Source organism: Phragmites australis, chromosome 8 (assembly GCF_958298935.1).
Source record: "Phragmites australis chromosome 8, lpPhrAust1.1, whole genome shotgun sequence".
In the NCBI taxonomy this organism is placed as follows: domain Eukaryota; kingdom Viridiplantae; phylum Streptophyta; class Magnoliopsida; order Poales; family Poaceae; genus Phragmites; species Phragmites australis.
The window spans coordinates 1,651,265-1,673,296 of NC_084928.1; the positions used below are offsets into that span (position 1 = coordinate 1,651,265).

At 42.8% G+C, this 22,032-nt stretch overlaps 1 protein-coding gene across 1 annotated transcript; it reads right to left on the reverse strand.

Moving 5' to 3' along the window:
* Positions 1–18,048: 18,048 nt before the first annotated feature.
* LOC133926178 (transketolase, chloroplastic-like) lies at positions 18,049–21,489 on the reverse strand. The gene is made up of 7 exons (XM_062371970.1): positions 20,933–21,489; positions 20,436–20,526; positions 20,237–20,342; positions 19,870–20,152; positions 19,638–19,786; positions 19,395–19,548; positions 18,049–19,313 (listed from the first exon to the last, which is right to left on the reverse strand). The coding sequence occupies exons 1-7, from the start codon at positions 21,431–21,433 to the stop codon at positions 18,357–18,359; spliced, it is 2,241 nt and encodes a 746-aa protein (XP_062227954.1). The 5' UTR covers positions 21,434–21,489; the 3' UTR covers positions 18,049–18,356.
* Positions 21,490–22,032: the final 543 nt, after the last annotated feature.

The following is a 22,032-nucleotide window of genomic DNA, read 5'->3' on the forward strand; positions in this document are numbered from 1 at the left end:
GAGTAGCACTTTATCGCTTCGGCAAGACGTGCTCAAAGCCTTTCACGATTGCCACCGTGGCTCCTTCACAAGCTTCTTTGAAGGGCTTAATGACGCATCCACCTCCAAGCCGTCTAGGAGGCAGCAACCTCCAAGAGTAATAAGTCGATGACGCTTGCTTAAAGGATCGCTAGTGTCTCAACGCTCAATCTCTTCAAAGTTACGCACTAGATGCTCTCTCACTCTCAAATATGAAACCACTAAGCCAAGAGAGGGAGAGAAGGAGGGCAAGTGCTCAAATGTATTGCAGTGAAGTGCTAGAGAGCCCCATTGAACCAGCCAAACATCTATTTATAGCCTCTCATGCAAAATGTGGTTGTTACCCATGATTTGATAGCTCTGCGCTTCTAGCTATCAGACCACAGTTCATTTGGCAGTTAGACCACCGACAGTACAATGGCTATAAAAGTGTAATGATGGCTCTATCATCAATCTTGCAGTCAGATCGCCACAAGTCACGGTCAGATCGTGAGCCTAGAACAGAACACCAAAACACTCTGTTTTCGGACAATCAGACCGGCCAAGCCCTGCGGTCAGACCGCTAGCAAGACCAAAGGATCCAAACCCCTTTGTTCCTTAGAGGTCAGATCGAGACGCCACCCGATCAGATCGAGACTTAAGAACTGGAAAACCTCGACCTTGTTTTATACAACAATCGGATCGGTCATGTCGGTGGTCAGACCGCCACTCTTAAAATTTAAGCTAAAATGTCTTGTCTATACAGCGGTGAGATCGGTCACTATTGGCGGTCAGACCACAACAACACAGAACTCCTAAAAGTATATTTCTTTGGTTCTTCTCAAACTAAATATCTCATACTATATGAAATACAAGTTTGAGCAATTGTGACACTTTTGATATCTCAAATAGACGCACATCAAACCTCTCTTAATAGTACGACACTTATCCTATCAATCCGGTCAATTTTTTTCTTATCACCTTTGATCGGTAAAATAAAATACCCTACATTTTATATCTTTGCCTTGAGCTAGTCATTTGTATATCTTTTAAATATGCTTCTTCTAGCTTCGCAATATCTTTGTGACTAACTTTTCATAACTCAAATAAACATGTTATTCCACAAATTTCATATTATCATTAATGACCAAAACACGAATTAGGAGCCTAGATGCTTCATGGAGGACTTAGCTGCATCTATATGTAGACCAATTCTTTCTTCCTTGTGGGTGGATTTGGAAATCCCCTCCATCTTCTTGCTTTCTCACTGGTTTTCTCTATCGGTTTTGGGGATCACCTCTGGAGTGGACCCGAGTGGAGTTCGGGCGTTAGCTTGGTGATTCGGAGCTGTAAGAGATTGGGTGGAGGAGCTCTTTTGTTGGTGCTCATCGGAGATGTGATTGCCGAGGCTCGCTCGCATGCGCCGACGTGGTGCAGTGAGACTCTGTATCTCCATCTTTCTCGTCGGCAGCAACGACAGCGAATAGGATTTCTGGGACAATGGCTTCTTTGTCGTGTCTTGCCTCAATTGATTTTGCTTTTCAGTGAATCTCTCTATGAGTATTTGCTTCTTTTTCTCTATTTTGGATAGCACCAATTCATGTACATATTTGCTCAATGATGAGTTGATACATTGAGATTGGGCATGTTTATGAGTACAATAGTCTAAACATGTGATCTCTCTAGTTGTTTGATACATCTAGTAGCCCTTGGAGATTTTAGTTGATGGTATTCTCTGGTATGTCTTTGTATGCTGAGATTCATCTAATGTGTTGAAACTCCAGTGGGTTATCTGTTGTATTTTGATATCGGGAAGATGTGATACTATAAGTTTAGAGATTGCTTACCATATTTGATTCTAGACAAAAAAAAGTTATTTCTTTTTTTTTATCTACTGTCAATACATATTTTAGGTCATATTGTTCTCTCTATATCTCTGTCTCGGCAGCAAACTGATAGTTCTGTTTAGAGTTTATGCTCTCTGAATTGGTACAACATTACTGTCTATGATATTGTTCGTTCTTGAGGGTTTTGTCTAGGTTTTAGTGACTAGTTGAGAACTTTATAAACTGTCCAATCAATAATATACTCAATAGAATAATTAAGGGGTAGAACTTTGATTGTCCTAGGCCAATTGTTATTCATATTCTGAAAGTAATTTTTTTTATATCTTCCTACCGTTCAATACTTTATTTTTACATGATAGACGGTGTTCTTTCTTTTGAACTGTTGGCACTGTATACTTTTGTTTATAGAATATTGGTATCATGCTCTTATTATCACATTATATACCACACTAGTATAGTATTGTATAGTATAGCGGCTCATGATAGTACTAGCAGATAGCACTCGATGCACTTGCATTGTAAGGCGTACACGATCGAGTCATCAATCTCCATCGTCCTGCCACACGTTTGGAGCTGCATCTACTCTTAGACACTAGCGCCTTGCAGTTGCAAGAGAGCGCATGAATGCCGGTCCTGCTCCTGCAACTTTTCTTTTGCAGTTTTCATCCTTCCTCTGCAGCTAGCCGCACGATGGGGGTGAGCCTATCTCTGGAGACGCTCCAATATTATTGCGCTCATTCAGCGCGTTGGTCCAGGGTTGGAGGACAAGCTATCGCTCAAGGGCATTAACCGGCGAGTTCACAACTGAACACTCGTACGAATTGAACGACCATCATCTGAGTTCGAATGAACGACTTCATTTGGCAAAGACCTGCGCTTGCATAACGGTTCAGCATCGATCACCTGCAACTGCAACAAGGCAGAGGAAGACTCGAACCCATTTCTCAGGCGGAGCACCACTGGAAATTAACCACGTTCGACTCGAGAGCATGAAGATGTGCACCACCATTCTGACCAACACGACGCCTCACGCAGGCGCAGGCGCAGGCGCAGCACATGAGAGATGCTTCACCACGACGCCTGCTGCCTTGGCTGTGGGCACCGCGCGCGGCACAAACGAGAGCACTTGGGACAGCAGCTCTGCGATTCCTTGCCATGTCACCGAGTCATCATCGTTTTCGTGGGCAGCGGCTCCCCGGTGGTCTGGCCAGACTGACCTTGTTTGGTGCAAGAGAAACCCTTGTCGAATGTATATTTGTATAATTGTGAATGTAGTATTTGTGAACGTGCCAGTATAAAGTATATCAAACATGGAAGGACGATGCAACGGAAATTGTAAACTTTATTCATTAACGTCGAATTCATAAAGTACATTTCTCTATTTACAAAATGCTACTCCACAACGCATACGCTATCTGACTATCTCATATGATCTGATGATTGCTTTGTCTTGGTTCCGGGGTTTCGTAAAGGGACTTCAATTAATTACGCCTGTCTTTGGGCAAGCTCTGATTAAACTACGCTGGTGGTCGTCATATCGAGATTGTCTCTAAGTTTGCAATTCTGTAGTTACACGCAACAAAGGCCAAGCTAAGTAAGCGTTAGATATGAAAGCAATAAAGACCGTGATAACAGTCTAGCATAAGCTTTTTAGACTGTTTATGCATACCGGGTCATCGGCCACTTATGGCCTCATAATCGTGTATGTATATATGAAGAGGTGGGCAAAGAGCACGGCACGACGCGTAGCTTCTATCGAAAACGGCAGCATGACCACAACCAGGAGTTCCGACGCCGCATGGCCACAACCAAGAGTTCTGACGCCGTTTTTGACTCACTAACTCCCTCTTCGGGGCCTCGGACGTATTCTCATCGGCCAACCGAAGGTAACGTGCCACGAAGGCGAAATCCACACAGGCGTAGCCATAAAGGCGAGGGTTATCACGGTTGGACCACGAAGGCTCCTACCACAACGGCACTATATTTTCTACAATAATCATCGGACAGCCACACAGGCGAATGCCACGAAGACGAAAGGGGATCACTTGTGACTGGCTCCTACCGCAATAGCACATTTTTTTTTCATAAACATCATCGGACAACTGCATAAAGCCACCAATGTGTATCAAGATTGACAGCAGCAGGGAGGGAAAAATATAATGCAATTCTTGACATTAAAGTGAAAGGGGCAGCACATATGGATTAAGAAGCTACCCACAGGTGCATCAAAACAGCTAGGCCTAATAGGGCAAGCAAGCTACAAGCCACAACAGTAACATCACAACATCTAGCTCAATACCAAAGTGATCACAACCATCGAGGGAAGTAGAGGCTCGGCTGACCATCGGCATCGTACTGTCAGCGACGGTGTGAGGGTGGAGAAGACCGACAAACTCGAGAGCAGCGGCGGTACAAGACTTGAGCAGAAGTGGCGATGTGATGGCGTAGTAGGGCTTCACCGAGGCTCCAAAAGATTCCTCCTTGGTGCCCCTCGGACCCCTCTGCTATATATAGGCCCGATTAGGGATAAAGATGAAGCAAAGAGATAGAGACCCAATACTTCATGAATCCAACAAAATCCAAAACAAATAAGCTTTATCGGGAGATATATGTGGGAATCCGTTGAGACCCCCATCCAGTTTGAGGGCGGATCAGGTCAGGCTTAGAGATAGAGAAGGGAGGTAGCGCTGATTGAATCGTGAGAGGGGATTAGCCATGGCGGCTCGGGTGGAGAAGACAGAGGGGAGCACGAGCGCAGGTTGGCTCGAGCTGGTAGGGAGGAAGAAAAAGAAATGGGTGGGCTGCCTGGGCCAACAAGAGAAGGGAGCTGGGCCAACTTGTCTCAACTGAGAGAAGAGAGAGAGGGGGAGCTGGGTCGGCTTGGCTCAGCCCAGAAGATGCCCCTTCGCCTTGTTTTCTTCTTCTTATTTTTCCTTCTCTTTTTTATACATACATATATATATATTAGCATACATATTCGTATGCGTGTTGCGAATCTCACGATAAAATACCATCGTACAGACCTGTTAGATTTAGTCCGCATCAAAAATTCATAATAGAGGACTACGATTTAAAAGGATGGGAGATTTCTCACTTACCAGGTTAGTCTTTTGGTTTGAGTTAGTTTAGAATTTTGGTGTGGCTCCGGTTAGACCTGTGCGTATAGTAGGTCTATTGAGACCTGCGCTGGAGTGTCGGCTCGTGAGTATAGCAAGCTAGGTTATGCTGCTGTAAATCCTAACAAGTGGTATCAGAGCCTAATGTCAGTAAATTTGAAATGTTTTCAGGGTCGCACAGTTGCGGGTGAGTTCAAAACATCTCTAGGGTCACACGGGTTGTATGTGACAGAGGACATTGTTGAGAACCGATATGTGATGATAGAGATTGTTAGATTTAGTCCTATAATTAAAATTAATGATGTGAGGATTACAGCTTAAAAAGTTAAGGATTTCAATCTATCATACTAAATGTCGGCTTATAGGTATACTGTTGGGCACACTAACATGACCAAGACGTCATGTCATCATCACAACATCGCGCACGATCTCGCCTCCAATCCCGTCGTTCCTGATCCTGGTCGCGGAGCTTTGCCATGCATCCTAATCTATACGGCACCGGTCGCGCCACCGGCGCAAGGCTTACATCGGGCAGGTGCTCAATGATAGGGCTTATTCTGGTGACGTATATACGACGCGAATGGCGTCAGGGGCGGCCGCAAGTTTATGGTGCAGTGGGCACTACTGAGCAGCATCATGGTTCTTGACTGAATGAGCATTTTCTCTCTCTCTCTCTCTACTATATGCTGATGAATGAATCAACTGATGACAGCCTCTGATGTCTCACGATTACACATGTTGTGGACTCGTGGCCAGACTTTCACTACGTGATAAAGGGCAAATCCCTAAAGCTGACAAGCCGATCCGGTCTTCATATTATGTGTGGCAATATGGCCCTCGTCCGTCCCTTTAAACTGCCCGTGTCTCCACTCCAAGTTTGCTGCAGCAACAAGCACCCACCCAACCATGATCTGCGATTGCAAGCAAAGCTTTCGACCACATGCGACGTCTGTTTTTTTTTTCCCAAGCATGCACGCATAGTTTGTTCCTTCTTGTGCGTATACGTACTGGAAAGTTCGGATTGGGAGGCATTCGGGTTCTAGTCGCTACATTAAAGGATCATGTCCGAACTTGGTAGCTGGGTGTCGGAACTGATGGAAGCGACGGCGGCGGGAGCCGACCGCGTCAACTTGGGGGCTCTCATGACCACGAGCAGATTAATGGTATTCAAGCTCCTGTGTAGCTTGTATTTTTTCTTTTCAGTTTTCACCCGAGACGAAGAAAACATGAACTGAAATCTATCAGACATTCGCATCCGATATGTTACTTTTGTTAGTGATAGGTACAAGATCGGCAGTTCGCATCCTCTGACATCAGAAAGCAATGTCACCGAAATGAACAGTACACAGCATTTTCTACTGCAACATTAATTTACTGTAGTAAATTTGATAGAAAGTTAATGTCACTATTACTGTTTACCGATGATATTGATTTAGAAATATCAGAGGATGCGAGTCGTGTTTCAATACTCGATCAACCGCAAGAATGCGGCATACGCCACGAACCAAATTCTAGGAGCACTACAGAATCGTAACCAAGAAAACATAACGACGTATTCCATTTGTTATCAAATCTATCTATTATATTACTCCCTCCGGCCAGTAATAGATGTCGCTGGGGGATTTGGGTGAAGTACAAAAATACATGTCGTTGAACCAAAAAGGTGGAGCAAATGCCTCCTATACCCCTAAGTAATACACTGCAGACTCAATGACAAGTATTTGACTGATTAGTACTAGCATGCAGGGTAGCTAGCAGTGTGCACGATTAGTACTAGTGCTACTTGCAATCCAAGCTATAGCCCAGGTGCCCGGCAGCGCCCAGTAACCCTCGTTGGGAAGACAGGAGCAGAATTCAGGATGTTCAACCATTTTGATAAAATCTTTCTCACCAAAATGCATTGGTTTCCAAATTCTAAGCAACCATCTACTCTGAAAAACTGGACCCAAGAGTGGAGTATGAACAATCTGTTGGAGGCACTCTTGAACAATACTAACGCGACCACTTGGAACTCTAGCCGGAGCAGAGACTCAATCACCCAACAAGAGACTGTTTTGTGCTGCTCTGAACAACTTGCAACACACTTTGACATAAAAAAGAAAAACAGACTGAAAGACAACAGACTACTCCGTTGAACATCTGAAAGACAACTACTAACTGACCTGAAACATCTGCTGATCTGAAAGACAAAAAACAGGAGTAATTGCGCATGGTCGTTGCTCAGGATTATTCAGTTAAGAGACTAACAGACTGAAAGACAACAACTAACTGATCTGAAACATCTGATGGTCTGAACATCTGCTGATCAACTAAACAAGAAACCAAGATCTAATTTGCGCCATAGCCTCATGTATTCGCTCGATCTACTGAGCACAATTATTCGCCCATAGCCTCATGCATCAACAAGGCATCGCAGCTAATCTGCAAAGGAAGTCGCCCTTGTCTTTCTAGCATCCCTTTCTTTATTTATGTGCGGAATATCATATCCATTGCCACCTCCATCTTTCATTGCTTTCTTCATAACATGATGAAATATCAAGAAAATTATGTTCAACTGACGCGCCAAATATTCCTGGAAAGCCTGATTCATAACAAGATGAAGTATCAAAATGTCAGCTCATATTAAAATGGAAACATCATAGTGGTAAAAAAAAGTCGCACATTACCTTATCAACAGCAGCTACAAGTTCAGATGTTGTTTTTGCTGTTGCCTTGTACTGAATTGATTGAATAGAATTAAAGAAACCCAAATCTAAAATGTTAAAATCAGGCGAATTTGCAGGTTGACAGATCAGCTGAATATCAAACCCATCTTGCTTGGCAGCATCACAAAAATATTTGGTATTATGCGCAATATAGGGTCGAGCATTGTCTTGTTGTATATATATGGGCTTATTGGCATCTTCCCACAGCCATTTAGCATGAATCACAGGTAAGGTCTTTTCAATCAGAAAAGTTCGAGTGACCTCCTTCGTAATAGAGTCAATCGGCTTCATCTCAATGTCCCCATAGGACGATTGACACTTGATCTCTTAGCTGGTTCAAATGTCACGAGGGAAGCACCCAATTTTTCTATCAAATGTGTAATTTCCATCAGAGTGAACTCTTGGTCGAGCAAGAGCGGTCAAAATTATGATCTTAGGAATGAAGTTCTTGTTTTTACATGTCCGTATGGGCTCATCTTCTCCTGGAACCGTATAATATCTCTAAGTTTTTCTTGTAATATTAAACCATTTCTCATCAATAAAAACAAAATTGAATATCCCTTTAAACATTGGGTCATTGGGTATGCTCATTGGGTCAAGCATAGATGTACACCACTTCAGCCTATCCTTCTTGTTCTTCTCTGTCAAGTATGGATTTATGTTGTTTGAGACTCGTTTTATGATACCTTCCCATTTCATAGCTAGCAGCTTACCTTTACTCACATGTAAGTGGGCACACAAATCATCTAGCGTAGTTCGACTTGACAATGGAAGATAACAAATCCCAGATACATCCACTTCAATTCTCTTACGGCCAGACTTGCACTTCCCACTAGAAACATCAACCAAAATACCTTGATCAAGACAACTTTTACCTCGTTTCTAAATGCGTTGTACCATCCAAATATGTACTCCGAATGATGCAGAAACTTCTGCTGTCACATGGTGCTTCAGACTTCCATTGCTGGCTTTTGCTAGCAAAGATTCAAATATTCTTCTTCATATATCATTAAACACTTCATTCTTGTGTACATTCTCTTCAGCATACAAAGCACTTCTAGCATCTTCATTAGCATCTGGAGCCCCAAAACCATCATCAAAACCTATATAATCAGATTTAGAAATTGTTCTTTCATCAGTAAAGAAGATGAAGGAATCCAAAACTTGGTTTTGAGTAAGAAACTTGGTAAGGAATCACACTAGCACAACAAAATAAAGAAAAAAAAAGGTAAAGAATCACACCAGCACAAGTTTTCTTCCCAAACATTCACTGCATATCTTATCATTCATGATTTTGGGAATGCCTATTATCAATGACAGATTTTTGTTGTGCTGGTGTCATTCATGGTTTTGGGTTGGTACGAGCTCAAGATTGGTTGGATGTTTGCAGGTTTTCAAGAACAAGTTGTTAACAGGGGTTAAAGCGGAGATTAAGATGAAATTTTAGTGGACCACATTTGACTTTCTTGCGCTTTGAGGTAGGGTATTCTTTGCTACAGCCTACAGATTCCTAGATCAACCCAAAGTCCAAATTTTTTATATTTAAAACCATAACGAAAACTCAGAACTCCATTGTACAGGGATATTATGCCTTGGTCAATTTTTTGAATAGAAACCTCTCTTAGCTGTGAATGTGAATTAATCTGATACACTCTTTTGAGTAACTCAAATTCAATGGAATTCACAATTCAGATCATTTTTGGTGTGTAGAGGAAAGGGACCAAGGTATCACATGCTATCATGCATATGAAAATGCCAAAAAAACATTTCAATCAAGTTGTGTTTAAAATATATTGTTAAAACATGAGCTCATGTTGTGTTTAAACGAAATCCAAATGCAGGAATGAGATGCATATCCATGCTCTGCTACTCTCTTGACAGTGTTCCAAAATCTAGCCATTGTTTTAATCCTCTCTCTATATTTCATTTCTCTCTCTAGTTACCAGTTGCATTAAAACAAAGCAAGAAAAAGAATGGAAATGGAAAGAACACTTGGTTTTGAGTAAGAAACGGAAAAAACACTTGGTTTAACAGATTTACCAGCACAACTAAAGAAAATGAAGTTTAAAAGAAACTTGTTTTGAGTAAGAAACTTGGTAAGGAATCACACCAGCACAACAAAAATAAAGAAAAAAATGTAAGGAATCTCAAAGGGGAAGGAAAATGAGAAAGCTTACCTACCAGCAATTCAGCATTTACTTCTTCTAGCTCCACATTCAAATCAATCTCTCCTAGTGTTCTTTGACCTCTAGAACTTGGTGCCACATTCAAATCAATCTCTCCTAGTGTTCTTCGACCTCCGGAATTTGTGCCACGTTCAAATCAATCTCTCCTAGTGTTCTTCGACCTCCAGAACTTTGTGACATGCTTTCTCTACAAAAGGTTCAAAAATAGATGAAAAACAAAGAGAAAGGACTCATGTTGTAAATTCAAAACAAGAAGAAACTCAAGGTTGCTAGCATATGATTACAATTGCAGAAGAAACAAGAACTAATAATGATGAATCTATGGTTAAGTGTGGTACAATTGCAGAAGATAATTCAAGCAATAGGTTAACAAGACGGAGGAATGTGTCTAGATGAACAGTTTGTAGCATCCATTTTGCAGCACTGCTCTTGAGTGGGTGATGGACTTGGCTGCAATTGTTGAACTCCGATAAGGTTGGGCACTAGTTCAACACTGCTCTGCAAGTGGGTGAGGCATTGATGATCACTGATTTTTTTTCCTAGTCTTACGATCACACAGACTTTTATTTTAGCATAATGCAAAATCAAGGAGGCCAGCAGATTGATGTGCTACTAAAAGAGCCCAATCCTGACAAGCTGTATGAAGCTCACCACTATCAGAGATAAGACAAATGAACACGAAAGCACTAGTTCATGGAGAAGGCATTGATCCTCGGAGACAATCCTCTGAACACTTGGTGGGCGATGATGACAACAGTATCCGACACAAATAGAACAAGCTGATTGGTGAATGGGGTTGGCGACGGCATTGTTGGGCATGGCGGTGGTTGAGGATAGACTTAGTGCTAGCGCTTGCAGATAGCGATGGTGTGGGGGGGGGGGAGAGGACGGCCATGGTGGGAGGCGAAGGAGGATCTCAGGGAGGAGATCCTAGTCTTCTAGTGGGGTTGCCAGTGAGGTGGGACGGCGGCGGCAGCTGGTCATCACTCGATTGGGGACTGGATTGAGCAAGGGAGCAGGTGAGGAGATTGAGTACCTTCCTCGCTGGCGTCACTGGAGGAAGTTGAGGAGTCCCTTCTCCCTGATGCCCCTCAGCACGAGCTGCACCACTGCTACAACCATGGACGGCGACGATGCATTCGCCAACGGTAGAAGCGGCTGTTGGGGAACGACGGAGGCATGCAGAGCGAAGGAGTAGTGATTGTAGACCACGACAGCGCACGGTGGTGGTTGAATGGAGGCGGTGCATGAGAGAGATCGTTCTCGCATGGTGGCTGAGGTGGCAGCGGTGGTGCATCAGGCGGTGGTGGGTGGATGGAGGCAGCGGCGGTGGATTGTTGCGTGACGACCGTGAGACACGAGCGTGCGAGGCGCCATTGAGGACAGTAAAATGGGAGGGTAAAAGAGTCAAAAAAGATGTTACCTTACTCTAATCGAGTTCACAGAAACATATGTAAACTTGATCGGAGGGAGTATTATTTAAGTGTTAAAAGAAGCTACCAAGCTAATTCTTACGGTCACGAAATTGCCATATTAATGAAAAAATGGTCTAGATCACTTATTGCTGTGAACATCTAACAGTTTAGATTAAACTAAAAAATACATATTGAATATGATTAATAAATAGCTAAATTCAGAAACCAAAGAGTCCATATCAAATACGATTGGTAAATAAATAATTTTGGAATTAAAAATTATCAAAAAATTAGCAGTTCGATTATCATACGGTTTAGAAAGCAAAATATTTAAATAAAAAGTCCAAATAAAATAAATAAATAATAACTAAAATCGGGGTTAGAATAGAAAAAAAGATTCATATCAAATATAGTCTTAGAAAAAAATCTAATAATTATAAAATCAAATATCTAAATAAAGAGTCCATGTAAATACAATTAATCAATAACTAAAATTCATAATAAAAAATCAAAATGCTTACTAAGATAATAGATTAAGAAGCATCTTGTAGCTCAAGATCATCTCATTAAACAAGCATCACGCAAAACACAACACATATACAAGGCAAAAACTAAAAAAACTCATTTTTAATCAAAGGTTATTGTGAGAAAATATTTCAGTGAGGCTAGCCACGCTATTAGTATGTGTCACGTTGCTAGTTATATTATTATTTGAGTGTTAAAAGAAGTCATCATATTCACTCTTAAGATCATGAAATTACCGCGTGAATAAAAAAAAAGGAAATGATCTAGACCACTCATTATTATGAACATATAGCAGCCTAGATTAAACCAAGGAGTTCATATCAAATATGATTAATAAATAATTAAATTCTGAATTAAAAATTATAAAATTAGTAGTTTAATTTTTATACGGTTTGAGAAGCAAATAATCTAAATAAAGAGACTAAATAAAATAAAATAAATAGAAATTTAAATTGGGGTTAGGATAGAAAAAACAAGGATCCATATCAAATATAATCTTAGAAAAAAAATCAAATTATTATAAAATCAAATACCTAAATAAAGAGTCCATGTAAAATATAATTAATCAATAGTTAAAATTCATAATAAAAAATAAAAAAAATTAAAATTCTTGTTAAGATAATAGATTACGAAGCATCGTGTAGCTAAGGGTTGTCGCATCAAGTAGCACTAGGCAAGTCACAACACACATGCAAGGTAAATCTATTCTGATTTTGTTTGTGATACATATACTGATATACGATTTTGGAAGTTGATCAAAATATATACGAACTGAACCAATACATGTATATGATCCGTGTATAAGTGTGAGGAACCGTTCAAATAATATTCTAGTTAATCACCAAAATCGATCATTTACATAATCACGACTTCAACGATTAACCAGAATATCATTCCAGTAGTCCTGGTACGTGTTTTTTGTCCAATATTAAAACACACGCCTTTACAACATATAGCATCACAATACAAGTTAAGAAAGAGCAAGTAATTAAAATTATATTACAAGTTCTTAAGCATGCAACAAATTACTACAATTTATAGAAAAAAAGAGTTAGGAGGAGACTAGAACCTGCTCAACTACTAACCAGCAAAAGAAACTAAGAAGCAGAAGACTAAAAGCTATACAACAAAAGGAGGATGGAGCCACATACCCTTAGGCTCCACCCCAAAAGCACGACCTCCGAGAGTATGATGAACTACTCTTACCCGCGACCCTGATCGACAGGCACGAAGTAGCCAAACACCGACCCTTCCTCACCTGCAAAACCTGTAAAGCAGCTGAGTATGAATGTACTCTCAAGACTTAAATCATATAGAGCACATATATATAGCTCAACTCTAAGGATTATATATTAAGCTATTAGCAAGAAAAAGCTACATGGTTAGGTTAAACATAAGCGGTAAGCAACCTAGACACATAGATGTGAGCAACTAACTTAACCAATAACAATATAATTCTATCCGGCCATAACCAACTAAGCATAAATAACTGGAATGGGATGGGCTCGGCTGCTTCATCAGAACAAAAAGGGGTACGTGCGCTGCCTATTTTAAATAGCCAAGGGGTGGGAGGTTTAGTTAAGGTATGGGTTAGTAGAAAATGGTCCATTTGTAAGTTCTCCTTCTCTTTAGTATATAAAGAGAGGAGGATCCGGTTTGTAAAGGAGAAGGAGTTGTGAAAACTCATCTGTAACCAGTTCACAAACTCTGATAACAAAATACATAGGACGTAGAGCTGTTATCCTTAGGGTGGCCTGAACCTGGATAATCTTGTATTCATGAGTTCATCACAAACACACGCACACTGCAAGCGTTGTTTATGTGCCCATCAACCGTTACAACCCAAAATCATTGTTAGGAACTAACCCTCAACACCTGCAAACAAGGATATTTGTCACAATGAACACAATCAAATTATCCTTTTGTGCTACGCCCTAACAAAGTGCCAAGGGCTAGATAATCATGGATACACCATAGCACTACTCCATGTAGGATAAACATTCCACATGTAAATGCATCATAGGTACAAACTCTACTCCATAATTCAAGCAAATCGTCTATTAATGGCTGCAAGAATACATCAAAATTCTTTCGAGGAGCTTTTGGACCCAGGATAAGCAAGGTCATGAAAAGTTAGATTGATCCATGCATGCCCATGGTGGCAAGTTGTACGGGACAACAAACACTGGCCATATACTATAGGAGCTGCTCGTGTTGCCAAATAGGTTAAAGTCATTAGTGGCAAGACAAGTCTTAGATTTCTAGCATCTTGTGCGAACCATTCCTACCTTCTGTCAAAGTCTTTCCATGCCTCACCATCAGCAGGATGCCTCATTTCATTCTCAACAATCTACCGCTTAAACTTATGCGACCGAGTGCTCTACGCTACTTCTTTAGACATGAATAATCTTTGAAGTCTTGGCTTTAAAGGAAAATAACGTAGTACCTTCTGAGGAACTCGCTTTTTTCCTTTTGGATCTTTCCACCTTGACTCTTCATGTACTGGGAAATGTCATATTTGGCATACTCCTTCCAAAACAGTACCCAATTATTAATGCACACATGAATTGACTCATACCCAAGCCCTAATTCACGAAGAAGATTTTTGGCTTCATTATATGATCTGGGTAGTGCATTAGGATCCAGGAATGCTGAGGATAGCAACTGAAGAAGTGCATCAAAGGAAGAGTTGGTGATCCGGTAGTAGGACTTGAGATGAAGTAGCTTAATAAGAAAAGAGAATTTTGTAAACTTGGCACACCCAGCGTAAAGTTCATACTTTGCATCTTCTAAGATGTTTGAAAACCTTGGCTGACCCTTATCCTTATCTTCAAATGTGTACAAGTTTCGCAATAGTTCTGGAGTTCCATCATCATCGTCATCGACGTCATATTCATGTGTAGCAATGGCATCAAGAGAATCGTCATTCTTATCATCAGTCTCAATTTCATGTTCCCTACCTTCATTGCTTTCAACATTAAGTAGTTCTCCATGATGTATGCACCTAGTGTATATACTGCACATGCTATAAATATATATGTGATCTTCCACTTGAGCTAGATGTCTACATTTTTTGTTATTGCATTCTAAATATGGGCAAAGTATTTGAGCATTCACATTGAATCGTTCTCAAACAAAGCCCATGAAGGCTTTCACACCTTTGATATATGCAGGGAAAATAGCCTATCATTTATCTAGGACTTGCCCATCTGATAAGAGATAACAACTTAGAAAGACATTTACAATTTTTCAAACATATGGCAGAATAAATCTTGCCCCTCATATCATGTACCAATAGCTAAAAAGATGGTAGGATCTACAATTCCTCTTAATTTCTACAATTATTTTCTAAAATTATCCTACCCACTAAATTCTACAAATTCAAACCACTCTACTCTGGCATCTTTGCTCTCGGGTCTCAACCTAGAGTCTCTTAAATTTTACAGATTTTTTATTAGATCAATAGATTGAGACAATGAGTGATTGTCCAGATTCTAATTTAGCTTGAGGGTGCTTCAGAGATCATACCTTGTGCTTCCCAGCAATCCACATCATGTCGTCGTCTGTCGTTGCCCATTCACCACCTGGTCGCCTCTGCTCCTCGCTGGCTTGCCTTGTGGCCGGGCCACCAACGCAACGTCACCATGTCCATTTGCCACTTGCGTCGGCTGCTGGGTGTGGGGTCCCACTGCCTGCCAGAGTGGGGAGCCACTACCCGCGTGTGCTCTGGCCTCTAGTGCTCGGAGGATCCGCGCCTCGTTGCTGCCAACCCCCCCCCCCCCCTGCGTCACCAGACCACTGGAGTGGCAAGCGCCAGCCAGCTTGGTCTCCAGATGTGGCCTTGTGTGGGCACTGTGTGGCGCTCTGGCCTCCAGATGAGAAGTGGTGGAGGATTGGGGAACAAGAAATAGGGGAAATCAGGGTGATTTTGATTTTTTTGGGCTCAATAAATTATGACAAAACGGACTTCATCATTGAGGTGTACTATGCACCACCTAATAGTTTTTGTGACGATGACATGTAGTAACGTCATAAAAGAGTGGATATTCGATGATGAAAGAGTCATTTGTCATAGGCAAACCTGATGAAATTGCTCCCGTACATACTAACGACGAAATGTCGTGAATCGTTACCAAATAGACACCATTTTGTGACAGTTTTAGGTTTTGTTATGACCATTTTCGTTATAAATCCTTGAATTTTTTGTAGTGGCTAGCTAGCTGCTTTTTGGCGCCAACGTGGAAAAATTACAGGATGCGTTCTTGGTGATAAAAACACCAAGTATTTTCTACCATCATAAACTACTTGACGTCCCGGTCAAGACAACAAATTCTTTTGATTTTGGGCAACTTTTGGCCACGTTTTCTCTTGATTCCTTTCAAAGGGACGCTCTCGTCTCCCCTTTCACGCTCTGTGAGATCAAGTTGGCGCTCTGGTCAATGAAGGAGTACTCTCAAGTCCAGGCCCGAACGGTTTCGGTCTGGCATTCTTTAAAAAAAAAAATTGGGATCTTGTAAAAGATGATCTGCATCAACTCCTTGAAGATTTCTTCTGCTCCAAAGCTGATCTCAAGAGCATTCATAAATCCCTACCACCAACCATCCAATGTCACTGAACCTAATTCTCATTCGGATCCACCAACCATCCAAGGTTCACTGAACCGAATGCTCATTCGGATGCCCTGAAAGTCAAAGCCCTAGTCACAGAGGCCAATAGAAGGCTAGGCGAGGCAGTGATGAAGTGCCGTTGCGTCCACGATGCCCGCCACCCTTTGTCATCGACAACTCCTTCAGCGATAATGGATACTCATGTAGTAGAGATCAAATTCGCATGGCATTTAGAGCTTGTTTGATTCGTGGTCACAATTTATCACAACTTAGATAGATAAGTTTAATCAACTGTAGCTAGTATTTGGTTAGCTGTCACACGTTCAGACATGCCAAACTTTTTTACTAGTAAGGTCTATTTATCAGTGACTTATTTTTTTGTCAATTCTTGCTATAGTTATGATAAATATTTTGTCCACCTTACAAATTGTGGCATGCCACATGAAAGTGTCATGATCTTTAGACACCAACCAAACACACACTAGATGGTTCATAGTGTAGGAGTAGAAGGTGTCAGGAATTAACCACGGACGCATCCTTTACTTTGTTCGGCTCCTGACTTGCATCAAGGGAACGTAGTTGACGCAATCGAAGGTACTCATTTGGTCTCTTATTTGAATTCTCCAATCCTTTGCTCTTGTTCGATTTCGATTTTGCCAATTTGAATTCTCCAATTCCCTACTACTATGAATGATATGATACAGCCGGAAAATAAAAAGGTTGGAACGGCATTTTCTTCTATTTTCCCCAGATATGGCAGAGCCTTCATGGATCAACCTACATACGCACAGGCATGATGAACAAGCAAATCACATGTGTTAGTTGAATTGAACTAGGTTTGCCAGAAAGATTTGATAGGATTTTCAGGTATTAAGTTGTATGCTCATCTTTCACCATTCCTACAAATCATACTGCCCCGTTTTTTTCTTCTTTTTTTTTTTGAAACACCATGCTTCCAAACTCGCACAAAAACGTGGCGCTCATCTGGCAATCCGTCACTCTCTCCACCAGCCACATCAAACGCTAAGAAAAAATAAAAGGCGAAGAGAGCGACCTGAGGCTCAAACACCTTAAAGAAGACGACAATGCGGATAGCCTATCTTGCTTGCCACAACCATTTCTCACAGCCTCCAGTTTCAGAGGATAGAAAAACAGGGGCCTTAGAGATCACAAGACGGGCAAGCGTGGAGGGAGTTCATCTTAGCCGTACCGGGTGGCAGTGGCCGTCCATGCTCACATGAACCCAAGCGAGCAGCAAGAGCATGCAGGCCACATAAAAGGTGAAGAGAGATAGCGTCTTGCATCATGCTGTCACATGTCTCGGGTGAAGCTACATCCAAGCAACTAGAGAGCAGAGACATCCGTGCTGAAACATCAGCATTGGTATTCTGTTCACTTGCTTGTTCGAAATAGCGTAACATTCAGATTCAGATGCCGTTAGAACTTACAAAAGCCACAAATGAGGCAGTTCTGCAAATCAAGACATTAACAATGGCGGCAATGGTTCCCATCAGACTTGAATTGAATTCAAGACAAATCAGGAAAAGGGTAGAAAACACACAGGTAACGCTATGTTTACTGCAATGATAACAGGCACTAGAAACTATATAATGAAGAAAGAAAAGAAGAGTAAGGACTATGGGCACAGTGTGGCATAAACCCTTTAAGACGATCTCACAAAGAATGAAACATCATTGCAAGACCATCATCAGTTCATCACCAATTACCAAAACCAATACCGAATTTAATCAGGCTCACCTGATCACCTCCATGAATCGTCTGAGGGTGATCAAATAAAACCAACGTAAATGGAAATGGCATAGTTTATTACAGACCTAATATACCACTCACCCACCAATGCAAGCATCATGTCCCCCCATTATTCCAAGCTTTTGGGCACAAGACCTCGAGGTATGGTGTTCCTTGGCATCAATGATGACAAAAATTCAGACTGTAATTTAAAAGCTCTTGGCTGCGGCGATGACGCTCTCCACAGTGATGCCGTACTCCTTGTAGATCTTCCCAGCAGGAGCACTTGCACCGAATTTGTCGATGCCAATGGCCTTGCCATTGGATCCGATGTACTTTTGCCATCCAAGGGTAGACCCTGCTTCAATGCTGATTCTTGCGCTAACGGCCGCAGGGAGAACGCTCTCCTTGTATTCATCTGACTGCTCCTCAAAAAGTTCCCAGGAAACAAATGACACAACACGGACAGTCTTCCCCTCCTTCCTCAACTCATCGGCAGCCTTGGCAGCAATCTCCAGTTCAGAACCGGTACTCAGCACAATGAGGTCAGGCTTGTTGCCGGTTGAGTTGTCAGAGATGATATACCCACCCTTCTCAACACCCTCAATCGAGGTACCAGGCAGCTGGGGAAGCTTTTGCCTGGAGAGAGCAAGAATAGATGGCCTCTTCCTGTTGAGGACTGCAACTTTGTATGCCCCAGCAGTCTCATTGCCATCAGCAGGACGGAGCATCAATATATTGGGCATTGCACGGAAACTCACCAAGTGCTCAATGGGCTGATGGGTCGGGCCATCTTCTCCGAGACCAATAGAGTCATGGGTCATAACATAGATAACTCCGGCTTCAGACAAAGCTGAGATCCTCATGGCACCTCTCATGTAATCGGTGAAAACAAAGAAAGTAGCACAGTATGGAACGAACCCTGGGCTGTGCAGAGTAATGCCGTTGCAAATGCCACCCATTCCATGCTCCCTGACTCCAAACCGGACATTGCGCTCCTCAGGTGTATCCTTCTGGAAGTCGCCAAACATCTTAAGCAATGTCATGTTGGAGGACGCAAGATCAGCACTGCCTCCAAGAAGACCGGGCACAACTTTAGCAAGTGCGTTCAAGCACTGCTGGGAGAGGTTCCTGGTGGCATCTGCTGGGCTCTCTGGAGTGTATTTCTGAAAAAATCAAGCATCTACCATTAGAGTCGCATCATACACATATCAGCTCTAATATTGCAAGTAAATATGTACACTTACAGGAAGAGCATCAACCCAGCCGGCGGGCAACTCCCCTGTAATGATACTTTTCAAGGTTGCTGCATCCTCGGGGTACTTCTTCTCATACTCTGCAAACTTAGCATCCCAATCAGCCTCAAGCGCAGCACCTTGGGGCACATGACGGCTCCAGTGGCTGCAATAGTCCATGCAAAGAAACCATAATGTGAGTGCTATGCATTTTCATAATCTCATTCAGATAACTAGATCAAACAGTAGACAAACCTCTTGACATCCTCAGGAACAAAGAATGGCTCATGGGGCCATCCAAGGTTCTGCCTGGTTGCTTCGACCTCTTTGGTGCCCAATGCACTTCCGTGCACACTGTATGAGTTTGCCTTGTTGGGAGATCCAAAACCGATTGTGGTAGTCACCTAAACAGAGTACATCTTGGCTAAATATGATGAAACCTACAGCAAATACAACATTAAAATGTGCAGATACCAAAGAAACTAACCTTGATTAATGTAGGCTTGTCGGTTACTGCCTTTGCTTCCTTAATGGCTGCACGGATGTCATCATAGCCGTTGTTCCCATTCTTAACCCAGATCGTGTGCCATCCGAGAGCCTCAAAACGGGTGCTCACGTCCTCTGTGAATGCAATCTCTGTATCTCCATCAATGGAAATGTGGTTGTCATCGTAGAAAGCAATCAGCTTGCCAAGGCCCCAGTGTCCAGCCAGTGAACAAGCTTCATTGGCGATACCCTCCATTTGGCAACCATCTCCCAGAATACAATACCTATACAAAATTCATGAATCATGTTACCAAAATTGCACCACGCAATCTGAAAGGATAGTGGTGTATTCACAATTAAACTATTACGTGTAGTGATCGACGATCTCATTGTCGGCCTTGTTGAAGCGGGCGGCCAGGTGCTTCTCAGCGAGTGCCAACCCAACTGCATTGGCGATCCCCTGACCAAGAGGTCCTGCAGAACAACCGAATCGAAACCGAAACTTTCAGCTTCATATTACATCAGGGCAAGTTACAGTAAGTGTGAGCTCAAAAGAGGTGAACAGACCGGTGGTCACTTCAACTCCCGGAGTCTCAAAGTTCTCAGGGTGGCCCGGAGTGCTGCTTCCCCATTGCCTGAATTCCTTCAAGTCCTCCTCCTGCAGCAGCATACAGCCCATAGTTACAACAAGTTCAACCGCATAAGAGGTAATGTAAATGATCCATTAAACAACTAGCATCTCAGTCCAGGTTTTACACTAACACTTTGCTCAACAAAACATGAGTGATGAGTGTAATCTTCCTAGGAAGTATAAATTCAACTGACAGATCTCTGAGTCTCTGACAACTGGATGAAGGCAAAGGCTTTTCTAGGAAACAAACAAAGCCGCCAGCAAAAAATAGCAGTCAAGATCCAACCTTTCTACTGTTTTACCTAACAAGATCCAAACTTTACACACGAACCTACTCCCGATTTCGCTGCTCCAACTAACCGGCGGCGAATTCCACACGCAAGAAACAGATGCAAACACATCAAATAAGCGAGAAGTGAGGGGGCCGCCTTACCTTGACGCTGTCGTATCCGGCGAGGTGGAGCAGGGCGTACTGGAGCATGCACCCGTGGCCGGCGGAGAGGACGAAGCGGTCGCGGTTGAACCAGTAGGGGTTCTTGGGGTTGTAGCGCATGACCTCGTCGTAGAGGATGTGGCCCATGGGCGCGCACCCCATGGGGAGCCCCGGGTGGCCGCAGTTGGCCTTCTCGACGGCGTCGATGGCCAGGAACCGGATCGTGTTGACCGACTTCTCGAGCAGCTCGCCAGTGGCGGCCTTACCCTCGAGCGTCTCGACGGCGGCGGCGCGCACGATGCTCTGGCGGCGGCGCGATGAGGAGGTCGCCGCGGGCGCGCGGCGGGCCGGGAGCGGGGAGCGCAGGCCGTGGCCGGCGAGCGAGCTGAGGCGGCGGAACCCGAGGCGCTCCGCGGGGGCGGCCGCGCCAGCGCCGCCGGGCGCGGAGCCCGCGCGCGCGGCGATGGTGGCGTGCGCGGCGGCGACGGAGTGCGCGGCCATGGTGGTGGTGTGTGTGGGTGCGGGAAGAGGCGGAGATGGCGAGGAGGGGAAGCGGAGATGGGAGGGGTTATGTATAAACTCCGGTGTGCGTTTTGGTGTGGGGGACTCGACGGCGACAAGAAGGTAGCAGCAGCTGGGGCAGCTACGGAAGTTCTTTGTGGACATGGTCCATGGACCGTGATGAGTAGGAAGCACCAGTCTTAAGCCGTCATTGGCTGCTAAGGTTGGTAGTGTTTTATGGTACGTTTGGTTTGTGATTAATCTTGTTAAGGTTAAACTTAGTTAAGTTATGGAATTTTACAAACTGTTTGTTGACAGTCACAACTAGAATAAGCTATATTTTGTTAGTTTTCTGGTCCATACATCATACACTCAGTTTTTACATTAATTTTATCACACATGTGACTAAGAATTTATTAGTCACACTTGATTAAGATTAGACGTGGCACCATTAGCATGAACCAAACATGTCCTTAATCTTTAAATGCTAAATTGTTTTTTAGATAGCCTAAATGCTGAATTGTTAAGTGTGGTTAATCAATTCTTCGTAAAAAAAATTGTGCATGGTTATAAAACCAGAACCTTGGCCAGGTTCTTGC

Excerpts from the sequence above, each read along its gene's own strand:
- LOC133926178 (XM_062371970.1), bottom strand. The coding sequence starts at position 21,433 with ATGGCCGCGCACTCCGTCGCCGCCGCGCACGCCACCATCGCCGCGCGC. Across the intron at positions 20,527-20,932 it reads CCGGATACGACAGCGTCAAG|GAGGAGGACTTGAAGGAATT; the intron begins GTAAGGCGGCCC and ends ATGCTGCTGCAG. Across the intron at positions 19,314-19,394 it reads GCTGGGTTGATGCTCTTCCT|AAATACACTCCAGAGAGCCC; the intron begins GTAAGTGTACAT and ends TGATTTTTTCAG.